Source organism: Felis catus, chromosome B1 (genome assembly GCF_018350175.1).
Source record: "Felis catus isolate Fca126 chromosome B1, F.catus_Fca126_mat1.0, whole genome shotgun sequence".
NCBI lineage: Eukaryota > Metazoa > Chordata > Mammalia > Carnivora > Felidae > Felis > Felis catus.
The window spans coordinates 135,484,280-135,505,778 of NC_058371.1; the positions used below are offsets into that span (position 1 = coordinate 135,484,280).

The following is a 21,499-nucleotide window of genomic DNA, read 5'->3' on the forward strand; positions in this document are numbered from 1 at the left end:
CTAACTTATTTCCCCAGAATAAAGGGCAGTATATTCAAAATATTGTCAATATTTTGGATGGATTTATAAAATATATTAGATAGCTAACTGTTAAGAATAGCATTTCTTCTCTTACTCTTCCCCAAAGGTATTTTTTAAAATAGGCTACATGTGATCAACAGTGAAATGATGTAATTAGGACATGGCTATTTGTGGCAATCATTCTTGTGTGTTGGTTGGTATTGGAAGAATAGAGAAATATAGTTTTTGTTAGGGTCAGGCGTAAGGCAGGGTAAAGATAGGAGTCAGAAGCTAAAAAATTTTAGCAGTCAAAGGCTTTATTTGGGAACTAGGGTCTCGGGCGAGGTTCCCTGACTCAGGGAGAGAGAGAGAGAGGAGTCAGGGAAGTCGCACCCAGGTGTGGTGGGGTGGGGTTTTTAAGCTGCAGCGGTTCCGGGGCCTTTTTCCGCCTTTTTCCGCGTCAGGTCGTGCTGTCGCTCGGCGATTGGTTGACCTCCAATTCGTTCTGGCAGCTACTAGGGGCTTTTCGTTGGGTTGCGCTGGCAAGGTGGCCGTCCCCTCTACTGTGGTTCAAGGACATCCTAACAGTTTTCTTATTCTTTTCTTTTCTCCTTCCACCCTTCACTCCTTAATTCCCTTCCTTTAACCCCGTTAGTGAGAATGTACCACTCAGGAGAATGTCAATACGTTTTTATATTTCATCTGTAGAAGAATATCTAATGCAAAAAATTAGAAAGGAAACAATAATACCCTGGTTAGCAAAAGCTTATATCCAGTAACAAGTAATTTTTTTGTTTGTAAGATTTCATATCAGGACCCGCCTTTTATACAGTAGGTTTCTTTAAGGATTTTATAAATTTTATAAGTGTTTCATTCATATATCTCTATTAAATGAATAAAGAATATTTAAAATAATTTGGATCAAGGAATGTATGGAAAAGTTAATAAGGAAAGTGTCAGCAGGAAGATTTCCTGCCTCACTCTACCCACGTAACTATCCGTGCAGCCATCCATAATACATTTATTAATTCATCTTCAGTATGTCAAGTATGTAGTGAACACTAAAAAATGGAGCAGAAAAATGTATCTATTTTTAAAAATTCCTAAGTTTTATTTTTTTAAAAATATGTAGGTCACTGATCTCAAACCAGGTTCAATTTATAAAAATGGTAGTGGAGCTGCCTGTTCCCCGGGAAATACCCTCCATGAATCCTAATATGTTTTTACTCTACCTGTGGTAGGTTGACAAATAGCCCAGGTGGGATCACATTGTGTTGTTGGCTGTTGGCTGCAGGTTCAACCCTGGTGGAGAAGCTTCATGTGGACCCACCAGTGCATGTTTTTCTAGGTGTTAAGAATGAATATTGTGGATTTGGGATGGGTGGATGATAGTGCCATAGACCTACACATAGGGTAAATGAACAAACATTCTTACCAGAGCTCAAGAATCCATCAGAAAATTATAAATTTTCATTTCCTTTATTACCGATGAGGTTGTGCAGCCTTTCTTAGATTTGTGGCCATTCATTTTCTTGGATGAATTTGTCTTTTGTCCATTTATTTTTTTATTGCATGGTTTGCTTTTCTCAGTGATTTGTAGCCTGTATGTATTTTAGTTCACCTGCTTTTTTGTTCATTTTGGTAGTACAGATATTTCATTCCTAATTTGTGGCTAGTGTTTACTTTCTTTCTGTTGATTTTTTCATATACAGAAGTTATTAAGTTTTAATTTGATAAGATTAATTTTGTGTGTAGTTTTTTCTTTTTAAGACATTCTTCTTTACCCTGAGGTTATAAAGATATTTTCTAACATTTTCTTACAAATGTTTTAAAAGTTTTGTTTTTCAGATTACTTTCTTAATAGCTTTAGTGGCAAGGACATGGTGAATATAAGCTGTTGAAAGCAGAGCTAGGTAGCTGGAACAGAAAGAGACCTGGGTGAGATAGGGAATGCCATGATGAATATTTATTTGAATCCGTGATCATGTTACTACAATAAGTAAGATCATGAACTATCCATCAGAGGTTCCTGGGCAGAAATGCCTGAGGAGGCCATTTCAGGCAGAGGAAAGACCAGGTAGGGGAAAGCATGAAGGGTTTGAAATTCTAATGTTCCAGGAATAGCGGGTAGGTGACATTCAATGAGCATAAAATGAGGGGAGGGATATTGCAGAAGACAAAGCTGCAAAATTAGATATACAACAGAATTTGAGAAACATTTTTTGCCTTGCAAAGGGTTTTAACTGTATTCCACTGCAAGCAGTCATGTCACTTTTCAGGGAAGTTGTTCTGATTTGTTAGGAATTTTAGAAAAATAAATAGAGCCCCACCATGGAGGATTGGTACTCTCACAGGGCCTTGCATGTCATGGACAGACACTTGCCATTGCTCAGAATCTATTTAGAATATTTTCCCTATAATCAGCTGCAGAGTCTGCAGTGCATTCTTTTGATTATTAGTGGTGCATTTTCAATCTTTAGGAAGGATTTGATATTTAGTAATAGGCAAAAGTTATTTGGAGGAAGTTTAGAAACTAAGGCAAATGAGCAAGCTGGGTAATTCCATTTCTGGTGACACATGATGACATGGATTTTTAGATTTGGCTTATAGAATGTTCTGGAAGCAACTTTCAAGAGGGATTTTAAAAACTGTTTTGAACCATGTCAGCTGCATTATGTGTACATAGCCTTCAAAGATAACTGAGGGATAGAGCAAAATTTACCTGAATGTATGAACTCTGATACTTTGAGAGAAATCAAAGTATAATTCACAATTAAAGCCTTCATCATTGTATAATCAGTCTGCGAAGAAGCCTACACTTTCCCATTCTTATTTTCATCGATATCATTATTTCATTTGTACGATTTTACTAATACAATTCTGCACCATCTTTTGTGTTTGTCATTTCCTTTTCCCTGCTTTCAGGTCACAGCGTCTACTCCCGCTCACACAGGAATGACTTGTTGTTGATAGTGGTAAGCTGACTTCCTCTCCTGCATGTTTCTCATCCTCAGGATTGTTGTTGATGTGTCTATTCCCTGTGGAGGATTCTGGCTTCCTGCCTTGCATTCTGTCATCATCTGCTTACCAACCAACTCTATTAGTGCTGATTTTGGTCCCTTCTGCCCCTGCCTTCCCATTCAGTTCTTACCTTCTGAATTTGTATCAGATTCCCCTAACTACTTAAAAAAATACACTTCAGGTACCTGAGCAAAAATGGTCATATGGTAATGGTTTACTTTTTTAAGTAATAAAATTGAATTTAAACAAACCATAAAGAACGAAGTTGTCTTCTAATAAACCTTCTTGTTTTAAAATAAACAGATAAGGAATTTAGAGAAAAATTTCTCCCTCTGTGGCCTATTTTAAATCACTTTAACTTACCTTTGGCTTGAGCTGCCTCCAGTTCATTCAACTTGTAAACTTTCATTGATCACTTTTTACTAGTTATCAGTCATTTGTCGCCTGTCTCTTATTTGCCAGGTGTTAAATGTTGGGGGAGAAAGTTTTACTAGTTATCAACCATTTGTTACCTGTCTCTTATTTGCCAAGGGTTAAATGTTGGGGGAAGAAAGTTTCTTTTTTTTTTTTTTAATGGTTATTTATTTATTTTGAGAGAGAGAACACAGGCATGTGGGGAGGAGGGGAGGGACAGAGAGAGAGAGAGAGAGAGAGAGAAAGAGAATCTCAAGCAGGTTCCATACTGTTAATTGCACAACCAAACACAGGGCTCGATCTCATGAAACATGAGATCATGACCTGGGCCGAAATCAAGAGTCAGACGCTTAACTGACTGAGCCACCAAGCGCCCGTGTGGGAGAAAGTTGAATAGGACATGGTCTTTGCCTTCCATAATCTTGTATTTGTCCAGTGTTGGAAAAAAACCAAATGAACAGTTACGTAACAGTGTGAAAAATGCTGTGATGAAGATATACACAGCACAGGATTGTATGGTGACAAAGAAGAGAGCATCTCTATCAAATTGGGAGATTGGGTAATGCTTTCTAGAAGAGGGACAGTTGAACTGGGATCTAAAGTGTGATTAATAGGTAAATTAGAGGCCTGGAGTACCCCCCCCCCCCCCCCACACACGGTTCAGAGTGTGGGCAGGCATAGAAGTGTGAAGGCACAGCAGGGAGACCTGCTTAAGGTAAGGTATAGTAGCAGTAAAGTGGAAGGGTAGGAGGTGAATAGGGTTATTAGATCTAGGCGGGGGCCACATAATGAAAAACCTTGAAATTCATACTTTCCTAAAAGCTGTGGGAATCGTTTGTTCATTGATTCATTTCTACTGTGTATTAAATCCTTGTCTAGGTGTTAAGGATTTGAGAAGCGCAGATGGCTTTGAGGGAATTTGTAGGTTAGTGAAAGAAATTGGTAAGTAAGGAGAAATGATCTTTGAGGAAGTTGGTAACTTGAAAGGTAAGTGGTTGTTGATGTAATTCCCCCCCACCCCCCGGAGATGTTTAAGAATGGTGAAGATTTTCTATAGGAAGAGAACTAGGATACATACACTATAAGTTCTTAAGAATTTTATGTGTAATATGTTTTCGTCTGTGTGAGGAATAGTAAAACTAGCACATTCAGAATATCTGGACATAAAATCTGATATTGTCACATACCAGGTGTATGACCATATGTAAGTTAATCTTAATATTCAATCACCCATTATCTACTGTGAACTCAAAACAAAGTTAACTGAAATTTGGTTCCCACCATGAGGAAATTACAGACTAATGGGAGTAAATAGTAATATTGGTATATGTATATTGCAGTAGAATGAGTCTTGATGGCTGTCACTGAGCTCTTGCGCTAGGTATTAATTTTAGTGCTTTTCCTGTGGTAACTCATTTGGTGAAGTACATTACAAAAACACTGCGAGGTGGGTTCTGATAGTTACTGTCTTTTTACACGTGAGGAATCTGATGCACAAAGATAGCAACCAACCTAGTCAAGTTACACAGCTCCTGCAGCTAGGATTTGAACCCAGGCAATTAATTGCAAAATTTGTGTAACCACTATGCTATACTTTTTAATGATGAATATTCTACAATAGACTATCATTAAAGTACCATGGTAGGATAAAATGTAGCATAACACACTCTGGCTAGAGAGTTGAGAAAGAACTTCTCTGAAAAGTGACCTCAGAGCTGTTTTAAGGCTGCTAGGAAAAGTGAAGGAGGGACATCCTTGGCAGGTAACACACAAACACACAGAGGACTAAAAACCCGACCAGGCTGGGAGATACTTTCAGTGTGGCAGAATTAACAGCAAGAGAATTAGCTTAGTAAGAGAGGAGGCTGGAAGTATTCATGAGACCAGCGTGTCTAAGGACTTAGATTAAGGTATTTCAATTTATTCTTAGGCAGTAAGGAAATCAACAGAGGTTTTAAATCAGAATTGATGTGATATCTCCTTTGTTTTTCAGGAGATAATTTAGGAGCTTTAGGAAGGTATGCTCTAGGCAAGAATACCAGTCACATGTTAATGAGATTTAGACTAATTTTATAGATTATTTCAAAGAAACAGCTTTTTTATCCTTATATTGTTTTCCTGTTTTTAGTTTCATTGATTTTTGCCCTAATTTGTTATTTCCTTCCATTTCTTGAAGTTTAAATTGTTCTTCTTTTTCTCCTTTCCTAAGGTAGAATTTTAGCTCTTTTTTCTTTTGTAATCTATGTATTGAGTGCTACAAATGTCCCTCGAAAAACATCTTTCACTGTATTTTATACATTTTGACAAGTTGTATTTTCATTTTGTTCAAAATGTTTGTAAATTTTTCTTGATACTTCCATGTGTTATTTAAAGGTGTGTTATTTGGGGCGCCTGGGTGGCTCAGTTGACTGAGCGTCCAACTCTTGATTTCAGCTCAGGTCATGATCCCAGTGTCCTAGGATCAAGCCCTGTGTTTGGCTCCGTGCCGAGCTTAAAGCCTGCTTGAGATTCTCTTTCTTCATTTGCTCTCGCCTCCTTGCATTTGCTCTCTCTCTCTCTCTCTAAAATAAAATAAGGGGGTATTATTTAATTTTAAATATTTGGCCTTTCTAGCTGTCTTATGTTACTGATTTTCTGTTTAATTCCATTGTAATTTTAGAACATACTTTGTTCTAAAATTTTTAAAGTGTATTTATGGCACAATGTGTGATTTATCTTGAAGTATGTCCCATGTGAGTTTGAGAAGAATGTGTATTGTTGGATAGAGTGTTCTATAAATATCAACTGTGGATCCAATTGATTGATAGTACTGTTCAGTAAACTGTCTCTATTGATTTCCTGCACACCTGATCCCTGATCTGTCAATTATTGTAGGAGAGCTGTTGAAGACTCTTTCTCCCTTTGATTCTATCAGTTTTAAATGTTTGTTTATTTTTGAGATAGAGACCCAGAGTGCATGAGCAGGGGAGGGGCAGAGAGAGAGGGAGACAGAGAATTCAAAGCAGGCTCCATGCTGTCAGTGCAGAGCCCAATGTAGGGCTCAAACCCACGAACCATGAGATCATAACCTGAGCTGAAACCAAGAGTCGGACACTCAACTGACTGAGCCACCCAGGCACCCCTGATTCTATCAGTTTTTTGCCTTACGTTGGTTGATACTCTTGGTTAGGCTCATACATGTTAAGGATTGTTACCTTCTTGGAGAATTGACCCTTTTGTCAGTATTGTCATGACCCTCTTTATCTCTGATATTTTTCCTTGTTCTAAAGACTGTTGTCTAAAGTTAATATAGCTACTTCAGCTTTCTTCTGAAGTTAGCATTGTGTATCTTTCTCCATCTCTTTACTATTAACTTGTCTGATTACAGTAAAACCTTGGTTTGCGAGCACAATTCATTCCAGAAATATGCTTGTAATCCAAAGCACTTGTATATCAAAGTGAATTTCCCCTTACAAAATAATGGAGACTCAGATGATTCACTCCACAACCCTGTAATACTCATATAAAAATGATTACAATACTGTAATATAATACAAAATATAAGGAAAAATAAAAAAATCAACCCGCACTTACCTTTGAAAATCTTGGTGGCTGGTGTGAGGGAGACAACAGAAAGGAGGGTCATTGTGTAAGATGACTTTCACTATCACTAACGGATGTTGACTACAGTACAGTATTAAACTCTTGTCATATACTGTATTTAGTGTAACTGGCAATAAGGCAGCAGAGGAAAGGGTCTGTGTCCTGAAGGTAGCCTGACCTAGAATGAAGCAAAGCATTCCTAAGCTTATTCTTGTATGGAAAAGCAAAAGAGTGTCCATAGGTGCTTTGAAGTGACAAAAAATACACCAGTGTCAGTTGTGGGCACCTTCCAGTGTTCTGAAAAATCACTGATTTCTGCCAGACACCACGGCCTGATACCAAGCATCTGAGCATGGGAGAATATCACCCACAATCCCACAGTGAAAGAGAGAAGAACCATTGGCTCAGTTGTGATCATGTGACATTTGGCATCTTGGACTACTTGTATTGCAAGACATCGCTCATTTGTCAAATTAAAATTTATTAGAAATGTTGTCTCATCTTGTGGGATGCTCACAGAACAACTTACTTGCAATCCAAGGCTTTACTGTTATTTACATTTAAAGTGACTTTCTTGGGGCGCCTGGGTGGCTCGGTCGGTTAGGCATCCGACTTCGGCTCAGGTCACGATCTCGCAGTCTGTGAGTTCGAGACCCGCGTCGGGCTCTGTGCTGACTGCTCAGAGCCTGGAGTCTGTTTCAGATTCTGTGTCTCCCTCTCTCTCTCTGACCCTCCCCCGTTCATGCTCTGTCTCTCTCTGTCTCAAAAATAAGTAAACGTTAAAAAAAAATTTTTCAAAAAAGTGACTTTCTTGTAGACACCATGTAGTTGGGATGTATTTTTTAATCCCCTGTGATAGCCTCTTATCTTTTAATTGGTGCATTTAGACTATTCAGATCTAAAGTGATTATTGATCTAGTTGGATTAATATCTGTCATATTTTTAATTTTCCTCTTTGTTGCATTTGTTCTTTGCTTCCCCCATCCTTTTCTGCCTTTTCTAGTTTTAACTGGTTTTAACATGATTTCATTTTATCTTCTCTCGGCATATCAATTACTTTTATTTTAAAAAAAGTTAGTGGTTGCCTTAGAGTATGAATTTTTTACTAATCTTTATCTGCCTACAAGTAACACTATTATTAAGGTATAATACAGGTATCTTACTACATTATTCCTAATTCCTCCCTCCTGTCCCTTTATGAGATTGCTGTCATTCATCTCATTAATTCACAATACAGTATTACTATTATTATTTTAAAAACAATTCTTAGATCAATTAAGAATAATCAAAGATTACACCAAAATTAAAAGTTTTTGTACAGCAAAAGAAACAATCAACTTAATAAAAAGACAACCAACTGAATGGGAGAAGATATTTACAAATTCTGTATCTGGTAAGGGGTTAATAATATACAAAATATATAGGGGCGCCTGGGTGGCTCAGTCAGTTAAGCGTCCAACTCTTGGTTTCCACTCAGGTCATGATGTCATGCTTCGTGAGTTTGAGCCCCACAGCAGACGCCACACTGACAGTGTGGAGCCTGTGTGGGACTCTCTCTCCCTGCCTCTCTCTGTCCCTCCCCCACTTGCACTCTCTGTCAAAATAAATAAGCTTAAAAAAACAAACAAACCCAAAACATAATAAAGAACTAACACAACTCAACACCAAAAAAACAAATAATACAATTAAAAATGGTCAGGACACATGAGTAGACATGTTTCCACAAAGACATACATATGGCCAGCAGACAAATGAAAAGATGCTCAACATCACTAATCATCAGAGAAATGCAATCAAAACCACAATGAGATATCACCTCATACCTGTCAGAATGGCTAAAATCAAAAACATAAGAAATAACAAGTGCTGGCAAGGATGTGGAGAAAAGGGAATCCTTGCACACTGTATGCAAGCTGGTGCAGCCCCTAAGGAAAACAGTATGAAGGGTCCTCAAACAACTTAAAACTGGAAATGCCATATGATCCAGTAATTTCACTAGTAAGTATTTACCCAAAGAAAATGAAAACACTAATTTGAAAAGATATATGCACCCCTTTGTTTATTGCAGCATTATTTACAATGGCCAGGATATGGAAGCAACCCAGGTGTCTGTCCATAAGTGAATGGATAAAGGAGGTGTGGTGTATGTATACAATGGAATATTACTCCACCATTAAAAAAGAGTGAAACGTTGCCATTTGCAACAACATGGTTGAAGCTAGAGGATAGAATGCTAAATGAAATAAGTCAGAGAAAGATAAATACCATATGATTTCACTCATAATGTGGAATTTAAGAAGCAAAACAAAGAAAAAAGAAAAAAAAAAACCCAACTGATAACCATAGAGAACAAACTGATGGTTACTGGAGGTGAGGTAGGGGTGATGGGTGAAATAAGTGAGGGGGATTGGGGTGCCTGGGTGGCTCAGTTGGTTGAGCATCTGACTTTGGCTCAGGTAGTGATCTCACGGTTCATGAGTTCCAGCCCCACATTGGGGTCTGTGCTGACAGCTCAGAGCCTTGAGCCTGCTTCGGATTGTTACCCTCTCTCTGCCCCTCCCCCGTTTGCTGTCTGTCTCTCTCTCCCTAGCAAAAAATAAACATTAAAAAAAACTTTAAATAGGTGATGGGGATCAAGAGTACAACTAATCTTTTTTTTTTTTTTTTAATGTGTGTTTTAAGTTTATTCATTTTGTGAGAAAGAGAGAGTACATGTGCGAACAAGCAGGGGAGGGGCGGGGGGAGAGAATCCTCAGCAGGCTCCACACTGTCAATGCAGAGCCCAATATGGGGCTCAAGCTCACAAACCATGAGATCATAATCTGAGCCAAAATCAAGAGCTGGATGCTTAACTGACTGAGCCATGTAGGTACCCCAACAGTACACTAATCTTGGTGAGCAATGTATGGAATTGTTGAATCACTATATTGTATACTTGAAACCAATGTAACACTGTATATTAATTATACTTGAATTAAGAAAAAGAATAAAATTTTATTTTACCTTTATTTATTCCTTCTCTGACATTCCTCTTCCTTTTGTTATGTAAATGACTGACTTTCTGACAGTGTATCATTTTCAGTAAAGACCACAGGTTTAGGGGGTGAGAAAGGCAGAGGTTTTGAAAATTAAGATCTTAGAGTGAGATTTCACAATTTGAAATTTGAGAAGTAGAGAAATTCCTAGTGGTGGTAGGTTTAGGGTTATGGCCCTGAAGGTTTGGGACCTGCTAATATGCATCTCACTGCTGAGGTCAGTGCACTGTGCCATCCACTGAGGATATTGGTAAATGATGACAGAGCTGAATGGCTTGTACTAGAATTAAGTGGAGGTATGTAGAATGCAAAAATGTGTTGGTATTAGGCAACCTTCAACTACAGAAGCATCACGCTATATACTTTTGTGGGTGTTTTACAAAATTCAGAGTGCAATTTGCATGAAAATACACTTTCAGAGAGTGCTGGGGATTTCAAGTAAGCCTATAAAATTTATTTTATTTATTTATTCCATAATATAATTTAATTACACTGGATTCATCATATCAAATACTCTAACTGCCATTTAACTATTAGAGTAAATTTGCCTTTGGAGTTCTCAAAACAGCAGTGCAGCCTGTTAGAAGTAGGGGTTCAAGAATGGTGTCAGGGAGATGTCAAAAATGGTTGCTTGTACTTGGAAATCATATGTGAAATGTTCTTAAATGGATGGGAGTTGCTTTTGACTTTGGAATATGCTTTTGCCTATGAAGAGAGAAAATTAAGCACAGCAAAAAGATGCTTTGAGAAGTTGTCCAGTATGTGTATGGATGATGAGTATACAGATGGGCTGGGAAGGATGAAGGGATATTGGGAATAGGTCTTAAGTAGTTATATTTTGCCATATAAGTGAGGTCGCTGACCTTATAATATCTTACAGATGAGGCTATAATCTGATAACAAGTGTCCTTGTAAGGCAAAAAATGCTTCAACAGGCAGAAAAGTTAAATTCTAATTTAGGACTGTATCTGTAGGTCTTTTTCTCTTTTTCTTTTTTTTTTTTTAATAGATCTTTTTCAGTGTACATATATGTTAGATTGTTGGGTTATAGACCCAGTTCATGGGGAACCTCTCCAAGTTTTGTCCTTTACTCTTCAAAAGTGTAAGAAGTTTTGCTTGTACTCTTTACAGTGAAGAAAAAAAATAGGTTTTTTTTTCCACAGAAAGTTTAAGAACAAAATAAAAAGCTGAGAAATTGCTAGTAATTCTTTGATTTCTCTTAGCAATGTGAGATATTTGTTTTTTCTCTTGTGGAATTAAGGGGCTATTTAGAAAAGCTATTTTAAGCTTTTAGCTGAGCTGCTCAGAGGCAGCTAGTTACTTGACAAATATATTTTTTTAAATGTAGGCTATTTCTTTGTTTTATACCCTTCTATAATTTAAATAATGGCAGACTTCTTAAAGACTTTTGGTGGGGGTGGGGTGTGGGGAGAAGGTTAAAGTATCTGGAATTTTCAAGCATTAACATAGGAGATTAGAATAAGAAATACTGTCTGGGCTCATTGCAGTAATTATCTCATTGCTATTTAAATAACCCCCTGTTGGCAGGATGGCAGTACAAACACTTTTCCCTTGTGAAACAAAATAGGGTTTGTATTAGAAAACCAGTTCTTATAAAGAATAATCTTTACAAATATTTTGAAAACCTCTAATAACATTACCTCCAGAATAATCATTCTGTGGTTTATTATTATTATTATTATTATTATTATATTTTGCATCTCTTCTGTATTTATAAGCCTCTTATTGAGCATCTAACAAAGGAATAAATATTTTGTTAATGTTTTATCATTGTGTAAATCTCTAAAACCTAGTACTGTAACGGCTTAAACTGTTTTCCTTCCTTGCTGAAGTAACTAAAAATGTAAATGAAAAGGATTCAATGTTTCGTGATTAAGCTATAAAGAAAGAAAAAAGAATTGTTGAGTGTAACTAATGTGCTTGGCACGTAATAGAAATGAAGTTCTTTTAGTATGCATAACCAAAAGGCTGTGAGGAAAGATTTTACAGATGAGAGAAACCCAGGATTCAAGGGGGTTCACCTGAAGTTACCTATTTCATACGGGTATGTTTGTACAGGTTTGACTGAAAAGTGCTTATTCTTTTTAGTCTTTCACTGCTGAGGAGTATTGTAAACATGATAGTTCTTGGTCTGAATACTACTTTAAATATGAATATTGGAGTGGAAATAAAGCAATGAACCAGCAATCTAATATGCTTAAGTGTTTCTTGGTAAGTTTGGAGAAAAAAGAGGAATCTGAATTTTTTCCATTACTGCAATTATCTCAGTGAGAAATACCAGTAAACCTACTTAGCTGATTGATATATATCCTTTTGTATCAGATAAATCTTAAATAGAGACGGTACAATAGCATTATTGCATCTAGTTAATGTTGGTTGTTATGTGATAGTGTGGGTTTTTTTTTTTTTTAATGAAAGTTTGTTAGTTTAGACTTTTAAGAAAAATCAAAGATTTCTTTCCCATTGTAACTGCTGCTTGGTGATAAACAAACATGCTAGAGTGTCAGTTTCCAAGAATTGAATAATTTAAAATAGGCACGTGAATATGAGTAAGCCAGAAGGGTACTTGAACGGGAGGTGGGAGGCATGGATTCTCATCCAGTTCCTTATTACTGTGAGATTTTGAGCAAGTTGCTCTTGTCTCAGGGCCTTGCTTAAAGGTGGAGTTAATCCTCTCTTCCATCCACTTGCTTAAGTTAAAATGAAGAGCAAAGGAGAAGGTCTGAAAGTGCTTGGAGGCTCTAATTTAGAGTACTACGTGACTTTTTAAAAAATGACATGGATCCCTTGGAAAGCTGGGATCTTTTGCTTAAAGAAACTTTTTGAAGTGTTAGGGGAACGTGAATCTCCTAAATCCTCGCCAGGACTGTCCAGATTATTGAACTCTAGATATGGGCTAAGGAAAAAGAGCAGAGATAAGCATAATCTAAAATGTTAGCTAATTACCATAAGTTTTATAATTTACTTCAAATTTTATTTTTGTTCTGGGACTCTCCAGGACTGTAAATACCACATAGGCTATTTGAATATATTTGTTGAAATCTTTATAACTGGAGGACTTATGTATTTTCCAAGAGTGAAATATGTTAAACAGCTTTGAACTAAACTACCTTTTGTTTTTCATTTTGTGGTTTAGAGGTTCTCTTGGCCGTTTGCCTGTGTGTCTTAGCACCCTGCCCCACGATTGGACCCCTCAGAATATACTGAGTGCTCTCCGCACAGCAGCCCCTCAACACAGATGAGCCCTCGGCAGAGCTCTCTAGGCAGTGTCTGTCTACTCCTCACCTAATATGAGTCACCCCATGCCTCCTGTTGCAGTCGGCTAGAGTGCATAACCAGGTACCCGTGGCCAATATGGAATTCACTCAAAATTCTCAAGGGCAAGCATGTTTAAGATGCCAGTTCTTAGAGTTTTAAAAATCAGTGGACAGAAGTTTAGTAAGTAAAGCTCTAGCCTTGCAGTAATCTTTCATTCCTTAAGAAATGGTCTACTGGCTTATGTGGTTATGAAGCAAAATTAAAAATTAATCTTCAGGCTATTCCTGCTTTTCTGCAGATTGGAAAGCAAATTGCTTTTTATCTAAGTTCTGTATATTCATAGTGTCCTCCCAACTTTCCTGGTTTCTTTTGTAAGATGCCCTGTTTTTGTGTCTGAAATTGGCTAATTGCTGGCGCAGTTCATGGTAGTTGAAAAGGGCTGATAGTTCTTCCTGAATGCTTAGTGTTATTGATTCTGTTACATATTCTAACCCAGTGGTTGTTTTATTTATTTTTTAACTGCAGCTCTAGCCAGGGATACATTTTATGTTGTGATTTGGTATGCATGAATTACCTAAAATAAGTTTCACGGAATAATAATCAACCATACTATATGTGTTCTTCTGTTTCATTTTTTTAATGCTTATTACGATCCACTAAATGAATAAACATGACCTGCCAAAGGGTTTCAAAGTACGGTTTGAAAAAGTGGTCTTCAGTTGTATGAAAAAATTTACTGTCGTCTTATGATTTGTAAAATATATTGGGATATCATTTGTTTTAATCTACATGTTTTCAGACTGTAACAAAGTAGACTCTTCAAACAGGTACCCAAACTGTAATCCTTCATATAGAAAAAAAAATTAAATAATTAAAAGTAGAAGGTTTCAGGGGTCCCTGGGTGATTCAGTCAATTAAGCATCTGGCTCTTGGTTTCAGCTCAGGTCATAATCTCACGATTGGTTGGTTTGAGCCCCGCGTCAGGCTCCGCGCTGACAGTGCAGAGCTTACTTGGGCTATTGCCCCCCCCTCCCCCCGCCTCAAAAATAAATAAATAAACTTAAAAATAAATAAAAAGCTTCATGTTTTGAGGGGTGGGTTTCATTGTTGTTTTGATGTTTGAGGTGAGGGTGAACTTTCTAGTCTTCATTCTTTTACATATGCTCAGCTATTAAACAGCATATTAGTAGTGAGATATGTGATCCCTTTATTTGTTGTGCTTCATAATGACTGTTTAATTGGAAACATTTGATACTTGTTCAATTAATATTTTACATTTTGTACAAATTGTGTCAAAGCCACAATTGGGGTGAATATTGGGTGCCATGATTCCTAATTTGTCAGGGAGACTTATCAAAATTACCTTTGCCTCTCTACCTTTTCTATTTAAAGAAGTAGAAGAGACCTTTCAAATAGAATTTTGTGTTTTTTTCTGGCCTTTTCTAAGCTCTTGACCTGGTCAAGATGATGACACTTTGTGTATGAACTTCTTCCCACAGAATTAGAAGAGTTTATCACCCACCAGCCAAGATGAACATGGTGAAGAGGATCATGGGGCGACCGAGGCAGGAGGAGTGCAGCCCCCAAGACAATGCCTTAGGACTGATGCACCTCCGCCGACTCTTCACTGAGCTGTGCCACCCTCCCCGGCACATGACTCAGAAGGAACAAGAGGAGAAGCTGTACATGATGCTGCCAGTGTTTAACAGGGTAGGTCCAGGTTGCCAAGCCCAGGCCTTCCAGGACTGGGTGGCACTGCAGAAATTTCAAGGTTCTAATAAATTACAGGTAGGAAGAAAATAATAGAATGAGTTTTTAAGAAGCTTGATGTTTTCATACCTTCCTTTCAATTTGCTTTCAAGCCATGCGACTTGATCTGAGGCCTGGTCAGAGTGAACTCCGTTTAGTTCTAACAGATAAAAGGAAGACAGAGCATTCTGTACAATGTTCTTACAATGGTTGGGTTGAGTGTTGGAAGAGGGATAGGTTGTAAATTACTACTTGTTATTTCCATTGTTTTTTGAATTGATGGTTTATTGCACCAAATGGTGTAATTAATTGCCCAAGTGTTTTGTATACTTTACACAATCATCTCAGTTTGCTTTGTTGTTTGGCAGGTTTTCTGTAAGAGATTTTGAAAGAGGATAGATGTAGGCTCTAGAGACTCTAAATAGAGTTAATTTTTAAATGTATTTTGTCAAGTTGATTACAGGGAGCAATCTTGGTGGGGTTATTTAAAATAATTTTTAAATTTTTATCGAAAGTATACAGGTACATGGTTGAAAAGGTCAGGTGGTTCCATAGGGCTTCTAGATGCCCCACCACTCTCCGCTGCCAAATGCTGCTGTGACCTTTAGCTCTTTCAGACTGAAGGGCGCCCCTGAAAAGAAAGTTGTCTTTAAGTATGTGGGGATCTGGGGAAGGAAGTCTCCTTCAAGAATGTGATGTGATTCATGAGGCATTAAAAGATAAGCATTAGCGCAATTGGAATTAACTGGGCTAAATTAACAAAGAAAGTAATCAGCGTAAGAGGCTAAAGTATGAGTTAAGATGAAAGGCAACAAAGATTCTAATATGTGCCAGCATCTATAAGGAGATGAAGAAACTGATTTTATGTGAGGAAGAGCCAAAATAAGACTGTCAAGATTGATAGGAGGCTTGTCATGATGGGTTTATATGTTGTATTAGGAGGTAATACTTTTTCCTGGAGGCATGGAGAGCCAATGAAGTATTTTAAGCAATAGAATTGGAGTAGAAGGAACCAAGGCAAGCTCTCTCCTAGCTTTCTAATTTGGGAAACTGGGTGAATGTTTTTCCCAGTAGTTGAGAAAGAAAGATTAAAAAGATAGATTCAGTTTGGATCATTGAGTCTGAACTATTTGCAAGCTTCCCACGTGGATGTATTCAGTAGGCAATTAGAAGCTCAGGTAGGGGATTTGGCTGGATATGTGCTTTTTGGACTCTGGCACAGATGGGGTAGTTGAAACCCTGGAAGGGGATAGAGATTGCTCATGGCTTATAATGCCAAGTGAGAAGAGCAATAGGCTAAGGATGAATCATGGAGAGTACGAATGTCTAATGAAAGGAGGGGAACCCATAAAGAATACAGAATAGGAACTGGTCAGCACAAAAAGGATCAGGAGGGGGTGATTATGGAGTTCAAAAGGTAAATATAAGAAAAGAGAGAGTAGTAATTTACTAGAATGGTGGAACCAGAAAACAGCGAGTTGAGGAGTGAATGGAAGATGAAAAGAGACAGTAAATAATATACCGGGCTTATAGATATTTGAAAAAAGAGAGAACAAAAGAGATAGATGGACGTCAACTTGGCTACAAAAGGGTGGGTTTTTTCTGGATGTTTCCAGTGTTTTGCTTTGTTTGTAAAGATGGAGGAAATCCAGGTTCGTAAAGAGAAGGGGAGAAACCAGCAGAGGAGGAAATTTGGAAAATTCCAAGAATGAAATTGATTGAGGGAGGAGAGCATGGAGTCAAATTATAGGGGCGGGGCAGGGGGGGACAGGTGAGTCTTCAGCCAAGAGAAAAATACTTATTTCATCCTAGAGGAGAGCACATCTTGTTGGGTGTGAATATGATTGTAGTTAAGGAGGTGGGAAGTTGAATAAGATCTTGCTTGATGACCTTGATTTCTTGTAGTCGTCAACAGAAGATGTGGGCAGTTAAGAGCCTTGGAGTAAGTTGAGTTGGGCTTAAGGAAAGTGTGATGGTTTGGAATAATAATGAAGGAAAATGAGAGAGATAGTTGAAAGGGATAGTAAAAGAATTGAAGGATATTGAGGGTCCAGTAACAGTTGGAGATGATAAATTTGTACTGGATCTTATCCTTGTGGGTGTGTGATTTTTCTCTTGCAGGTACTCAGTAGCAGGTGTGTAAGTAAAAGTAGAGGAGGCAGACAGGTACGTTGTTTATTGGGATTAAGGTTTTGCTGGGCTGGTAAGGCAGAAGGGCAGGAGTACAAGGAGGAACATAGTGAGATCGGTTCACATGTCACCCATCAGGTTGGGTAGAATAGAAGAGAGGGTGCAAACATTAATACATTTAGAGGATGTTCATTTTTTTAATCTATGAAATAAGAGGCTGAGAATGATGCAGGGCGGAGATGGTAGAATAGGAACACGAGAAGTGGGGAAAAGTTTAAAATAGCTGTTTTGAAAACGAGGGAAAGAACTGATTATGGACAAGCCATTTTTTCAAGCCCTGGTGAGGTGACAGTCATTAATTTTTATTGGAATCAGTTCTGGGAAGTTGTTTCTTTTTTTTTAATCTTTTTATTTTTGTTTTACCTCAGTGTCCTGTACTATTGCCCACTGAATAGTTTGAGGTTATTTCCTCCTCTCAGACTTACACACATTTACAAAGTGATGATAATGTGGAGGATAGTTAGGACAGTTGTTATTCTCGGATATTAACATAAATTAATAAGTAATATTCTACATATGTATCCGATGTATTTCATCAGTTAGGCTTCTATAGCCAGCCCACATGAGGCTTAGACTGGAAGAATCATATAAATATTTGTGTTTTGTCTTTTTTTTAAAGTAGACTTGAGATGCTGTATTGCTTAGACTGTTTGATTTAGTTCTCTTGTGTCCTATGTTTGTCATTTCTTTCAAGTTAAGTTTTTATTTTTAATTTAAAATTTCTTCAAATTTTTATTTAAATTTTAGTTAACATATAGTACAATATTGGTTTCAGGAGTAGAATTCAGTGGTTCATCACTTACATACAACAAACACCCAGTGTTCATTCCAACAAGTGCCCTACTTAATGCCCATCCCGCATCTAGCCCATCCCTCACCTACTTCCCTTCATCAGCCCTCAGTTCTTTATAGTTAATAGTCTCTTATGGTTTGTTTCCTGCTCTCTCTCTCTCTCAATCTTTTTTTTTTTTTTACCCCTTCCCATATGTTCATCTGTTTTGTGTCTTAAATTCCACATATGAGTGAAATCATGATATTTGTCTTTCTCTGACTTATTTTGCTTAGTATAATACATTCTGCATCTATCCACATCATTGCAAATGGCAACATTTCATTTGTTTTGATGGCTGAGTAATATTCCATTATACATACCACATCTTTATCCATTCATCAGTCGATGGACATTTGGGCTCTTTCCATAGTTTGGCTATTGTTGATAGTGCTGCTGTAAACACCGGGGTACATGTACCCCTTTGAATCTGTATTTTTGTGTCCTTCGGGTAAATACCTAGCAGTGCAATTGCTGGATCATAGAGTAGTTCTATTTTTAACATTTTTGATGAACCTCCATACCGTTTTCCGGAATGGCTGTACCAGTTTGCAGTCCCACCAGCAGTGCAAGAGGGCTTCCCTTTCTCCACATCCTCGCCATCATCTGTTATTTTGTGTGTTGTTAATTTGAGCCATTCTGATAGGTGTGAGGTGGTATCTCATCATAGTGTTGATTTGTATTTCCCTGATGATGAGTGATGTTGAACATCTTTTCATGTCTGTTAGCCAACTGGATGTCTTCTTTGGAAAAGTGTCTATTCGTGTCTTCTGCCCATTTCTTCACAGATTTTTTTTTTTTTTTTGGTGTTGAGTTTACTAAGTTCCTTTGTATTTTGGATAGTAACCCTTTACCAGATATTCCATTTACTGATAACTTCTCCCATTCCACAGCTGTTTTTTATAGTTGTTGATTATTTCCTTTACTGTCCAGAAGCTTTTTATCTTGATGAGGTCCCAATAGTTCATGTTTGCTTTTGTTTCCCTTGCCTCTGGCAATGTGTCTAGTAAAGTTGCTAAGGCTGAGGTCAGTGAGGTTGTTGCCTGTGTTCTCCTCTAGGATTTTGATGGTTTCTTGTCTCACATTTAGGTCTTTCATCCATTTTGTATTTATTTTTGTGTATTGTGTAAGAAAGTGGTCCAGTTTCATTCTTCTGCATGTTGCTATCCAGTTTTCCCAGATTTGTTGAAGAGCCTCTTTTTTTCCATTGGATATTCTTTCCTGCTTTGTCAAAGATTAGTTGGCCATATAGTTGTGGGTCCATTTCTGAGTGTTCTATTCTGTTCCATTGACCTTTGTCAAGTCAAAAATTTTTAATTGCCTGAGTAAAAGCACATAGATATGCATTGCCTTATGTCTCTAAAACAGTGAGTGATTTAAATACCATAAAGGTCAGTCAGCTTTTAACTAATGAAAAGATTGGAAGTTATTTCTGGAACATTGTGACCAATATAAATATATAAATTTAATAAATAAATAAATTTATAAATATATAAACAGTGTTTGTTGGATTATTATTAACAAACTACAATTGTCTTTAGATAAGACATCCCATCCATTAAGTTTTGAAATATATAGCCATATTTATTTCACGTTCAACCATTTATACACGAACATTCTCTATTGCTAAGAAGTAAGTTTGATAAAAGAGCTTAGTAGGGCTCTAGAATTCCTACCATGATTGCTAAAAATGAATCATGCGCCTGGGTGGCTCAGTTGGTTGGGCATCCGACTTCAGCTCAGGTCATGATCTCACGGTCTGTGAGTTCAAGCCCCGCATCAGGCTCTGGGCTGACAGCTCAGAGCCTGGAGCCTGTTTCCAATCGTGTGTCTCCCTCTCTCTCTCTGCCCCTCCCCCACTCTCACTTTGTCTCACTCTGTCTCTCAAAAATAAATAAATACATATAGAAAAAATTAAAAAAATAAATAAAAATGAATCATACTATCAATTTTTGAGACTTTGCTTGATTCGTGCTAAATTGTAAATAAACCATATTGTTGTTACACCTGGGCATTCATCTATCTACAGAATCATTTTTAAAACGTGGTCAGTAGTGTTATTTCAGTATGTGATTTTTGACTTTAAGAGACACACGTTGAGAAATGACATGTGTTGAGTCCTTTTTCTGGGCCAGGGCTCACGCTGAGGTCGTCAGCTGCCTCCTGTGGTCTTTATCACAGTCCTGCAAGGAGGCTGCTGCTGTCCTCCCTCTCACGGATTCTCTCCATCTGAAAGATTCTGGCGGAGTCTGAGAATAACTGAATAACGTTTATCCAGCATTCTTAAAAATAATTAACTGTTTTAGTCGTAAGAACAAAACCTTATTGAGAAAATACTTGGTTTAAACTATTCAAAAACGAATGACATTTTAGTCATCTAAAAATTAACTGCCATTGTTAATTACCATGGCATATGTTATCAGAAGTCATTGTGGGTTTTATTATTTTTTTTAATGTTTGTTTATTTTTGAGAGAGTGAGCAAGGGAGGGCCAGAGAGAGAAGGAGACAGAGGATCCGAAGTGGGCTCCGCGCTGACAGCAGAGAAAGCCTGATGTGCGCCTTGAACTCTTGAACTGCATGATCATGACCTGAGATGAAGTTGGATGCTCAACCACCTGAGCCACCCCAGGGGCCCACTTCATTTTGTCTTTTAAAATATAATTTTATTAACTAGGTCTTCTTTTAGAAACTTCCCTTGTTTTTGAATTATTTATATTTGAAAAGCACCTAAATTGAATGTTGTTTTTCTTTTTTTATCCCTTACAACTGACCTTTACTTTTTATTTTATCTTGCTTTACTTTTATTTTTTTATTTTTGAGAGTGTGAATGTGAGTGGGGAGGGGCAGAGAGAGGGATACTGAGAATCCCAAGCAGGCTCCACGCTATCAGCGCAGAGCACAATGTGTGGCTCTATCCCACGAACGGCAAGGTCATGACCAGAACTGAAATCAAAAGTCAGACGCTTAATCAACTGAGCCACCCAGCTGCCCTGACCTTTACTTTTTGAATTATTGGCTTTAAAGGAAGAATACTCAAGTTTAGAACCAAATGAGAGATCTGGAGTCAGACAGATGAACTATTTACATTTTTACAGCTTTGTGTTTACATATATACAGCTTAGTACTTATACCATAATACCAATACAGTTGATATTGGAGAATGTAGCTTAGGTCTGTGCCACGAAGGATTTGCTAAATTCATATCTGAAATAGCTATATTTTCTTACCCATTCGTTGGCAAAACTTGGCAGTTACAAGCCCCATGCAGAGCAGATAAGAGTGCATGTTCTCATGAGGCAGGCATATCCCAAAGGAGACAAAGGGACTGAGCCATCTCAATTTCTTTTCTCCTGAGTTTTGGTCCTTCTTAGAAATAAGGAGCATATATGTGTTTTCCTA

At 37.6% G+C, this 21,499-nt stretch overlaps 1 protein-coding gene across 14 annotated transcripts in view; it reads left to right on the plus strand.

Moving 5' to 3' along the window:
• Window positions 1-21,499, plus strand: part of WDFY3 (WD repeat and FYVE domain containing 3) — a 277,594-nt gene that overhangs the window by 77,006 nt on the left and 179,089 nt on the right. For 10 of the 14 annotated variants that reach the window (XM_023252963.2, XM_045056143.1, XM_045056147.1 and 7 more), the window contains exon 3: window positions 14,831-15,041. In XM_023252963.2, coding sequence (XP_023108731.1) covers window positions 14,862-15,041 — 180 coding nt within the window. In that variant the 5' untranslated portion in view covers window positions 14,831-14,861. Of the gene's footprint in view, window positions 1-2,953; window positions 2,976-13,209; window positions 13,413-14,830; window positions 15,042-21,499 lie in introns of those variants that run through there. The other 4 variants (XM_023252964.2, XM_045056152.1, XM_045056153.1 and 1 more) reach the window with 3 other exon arrangements.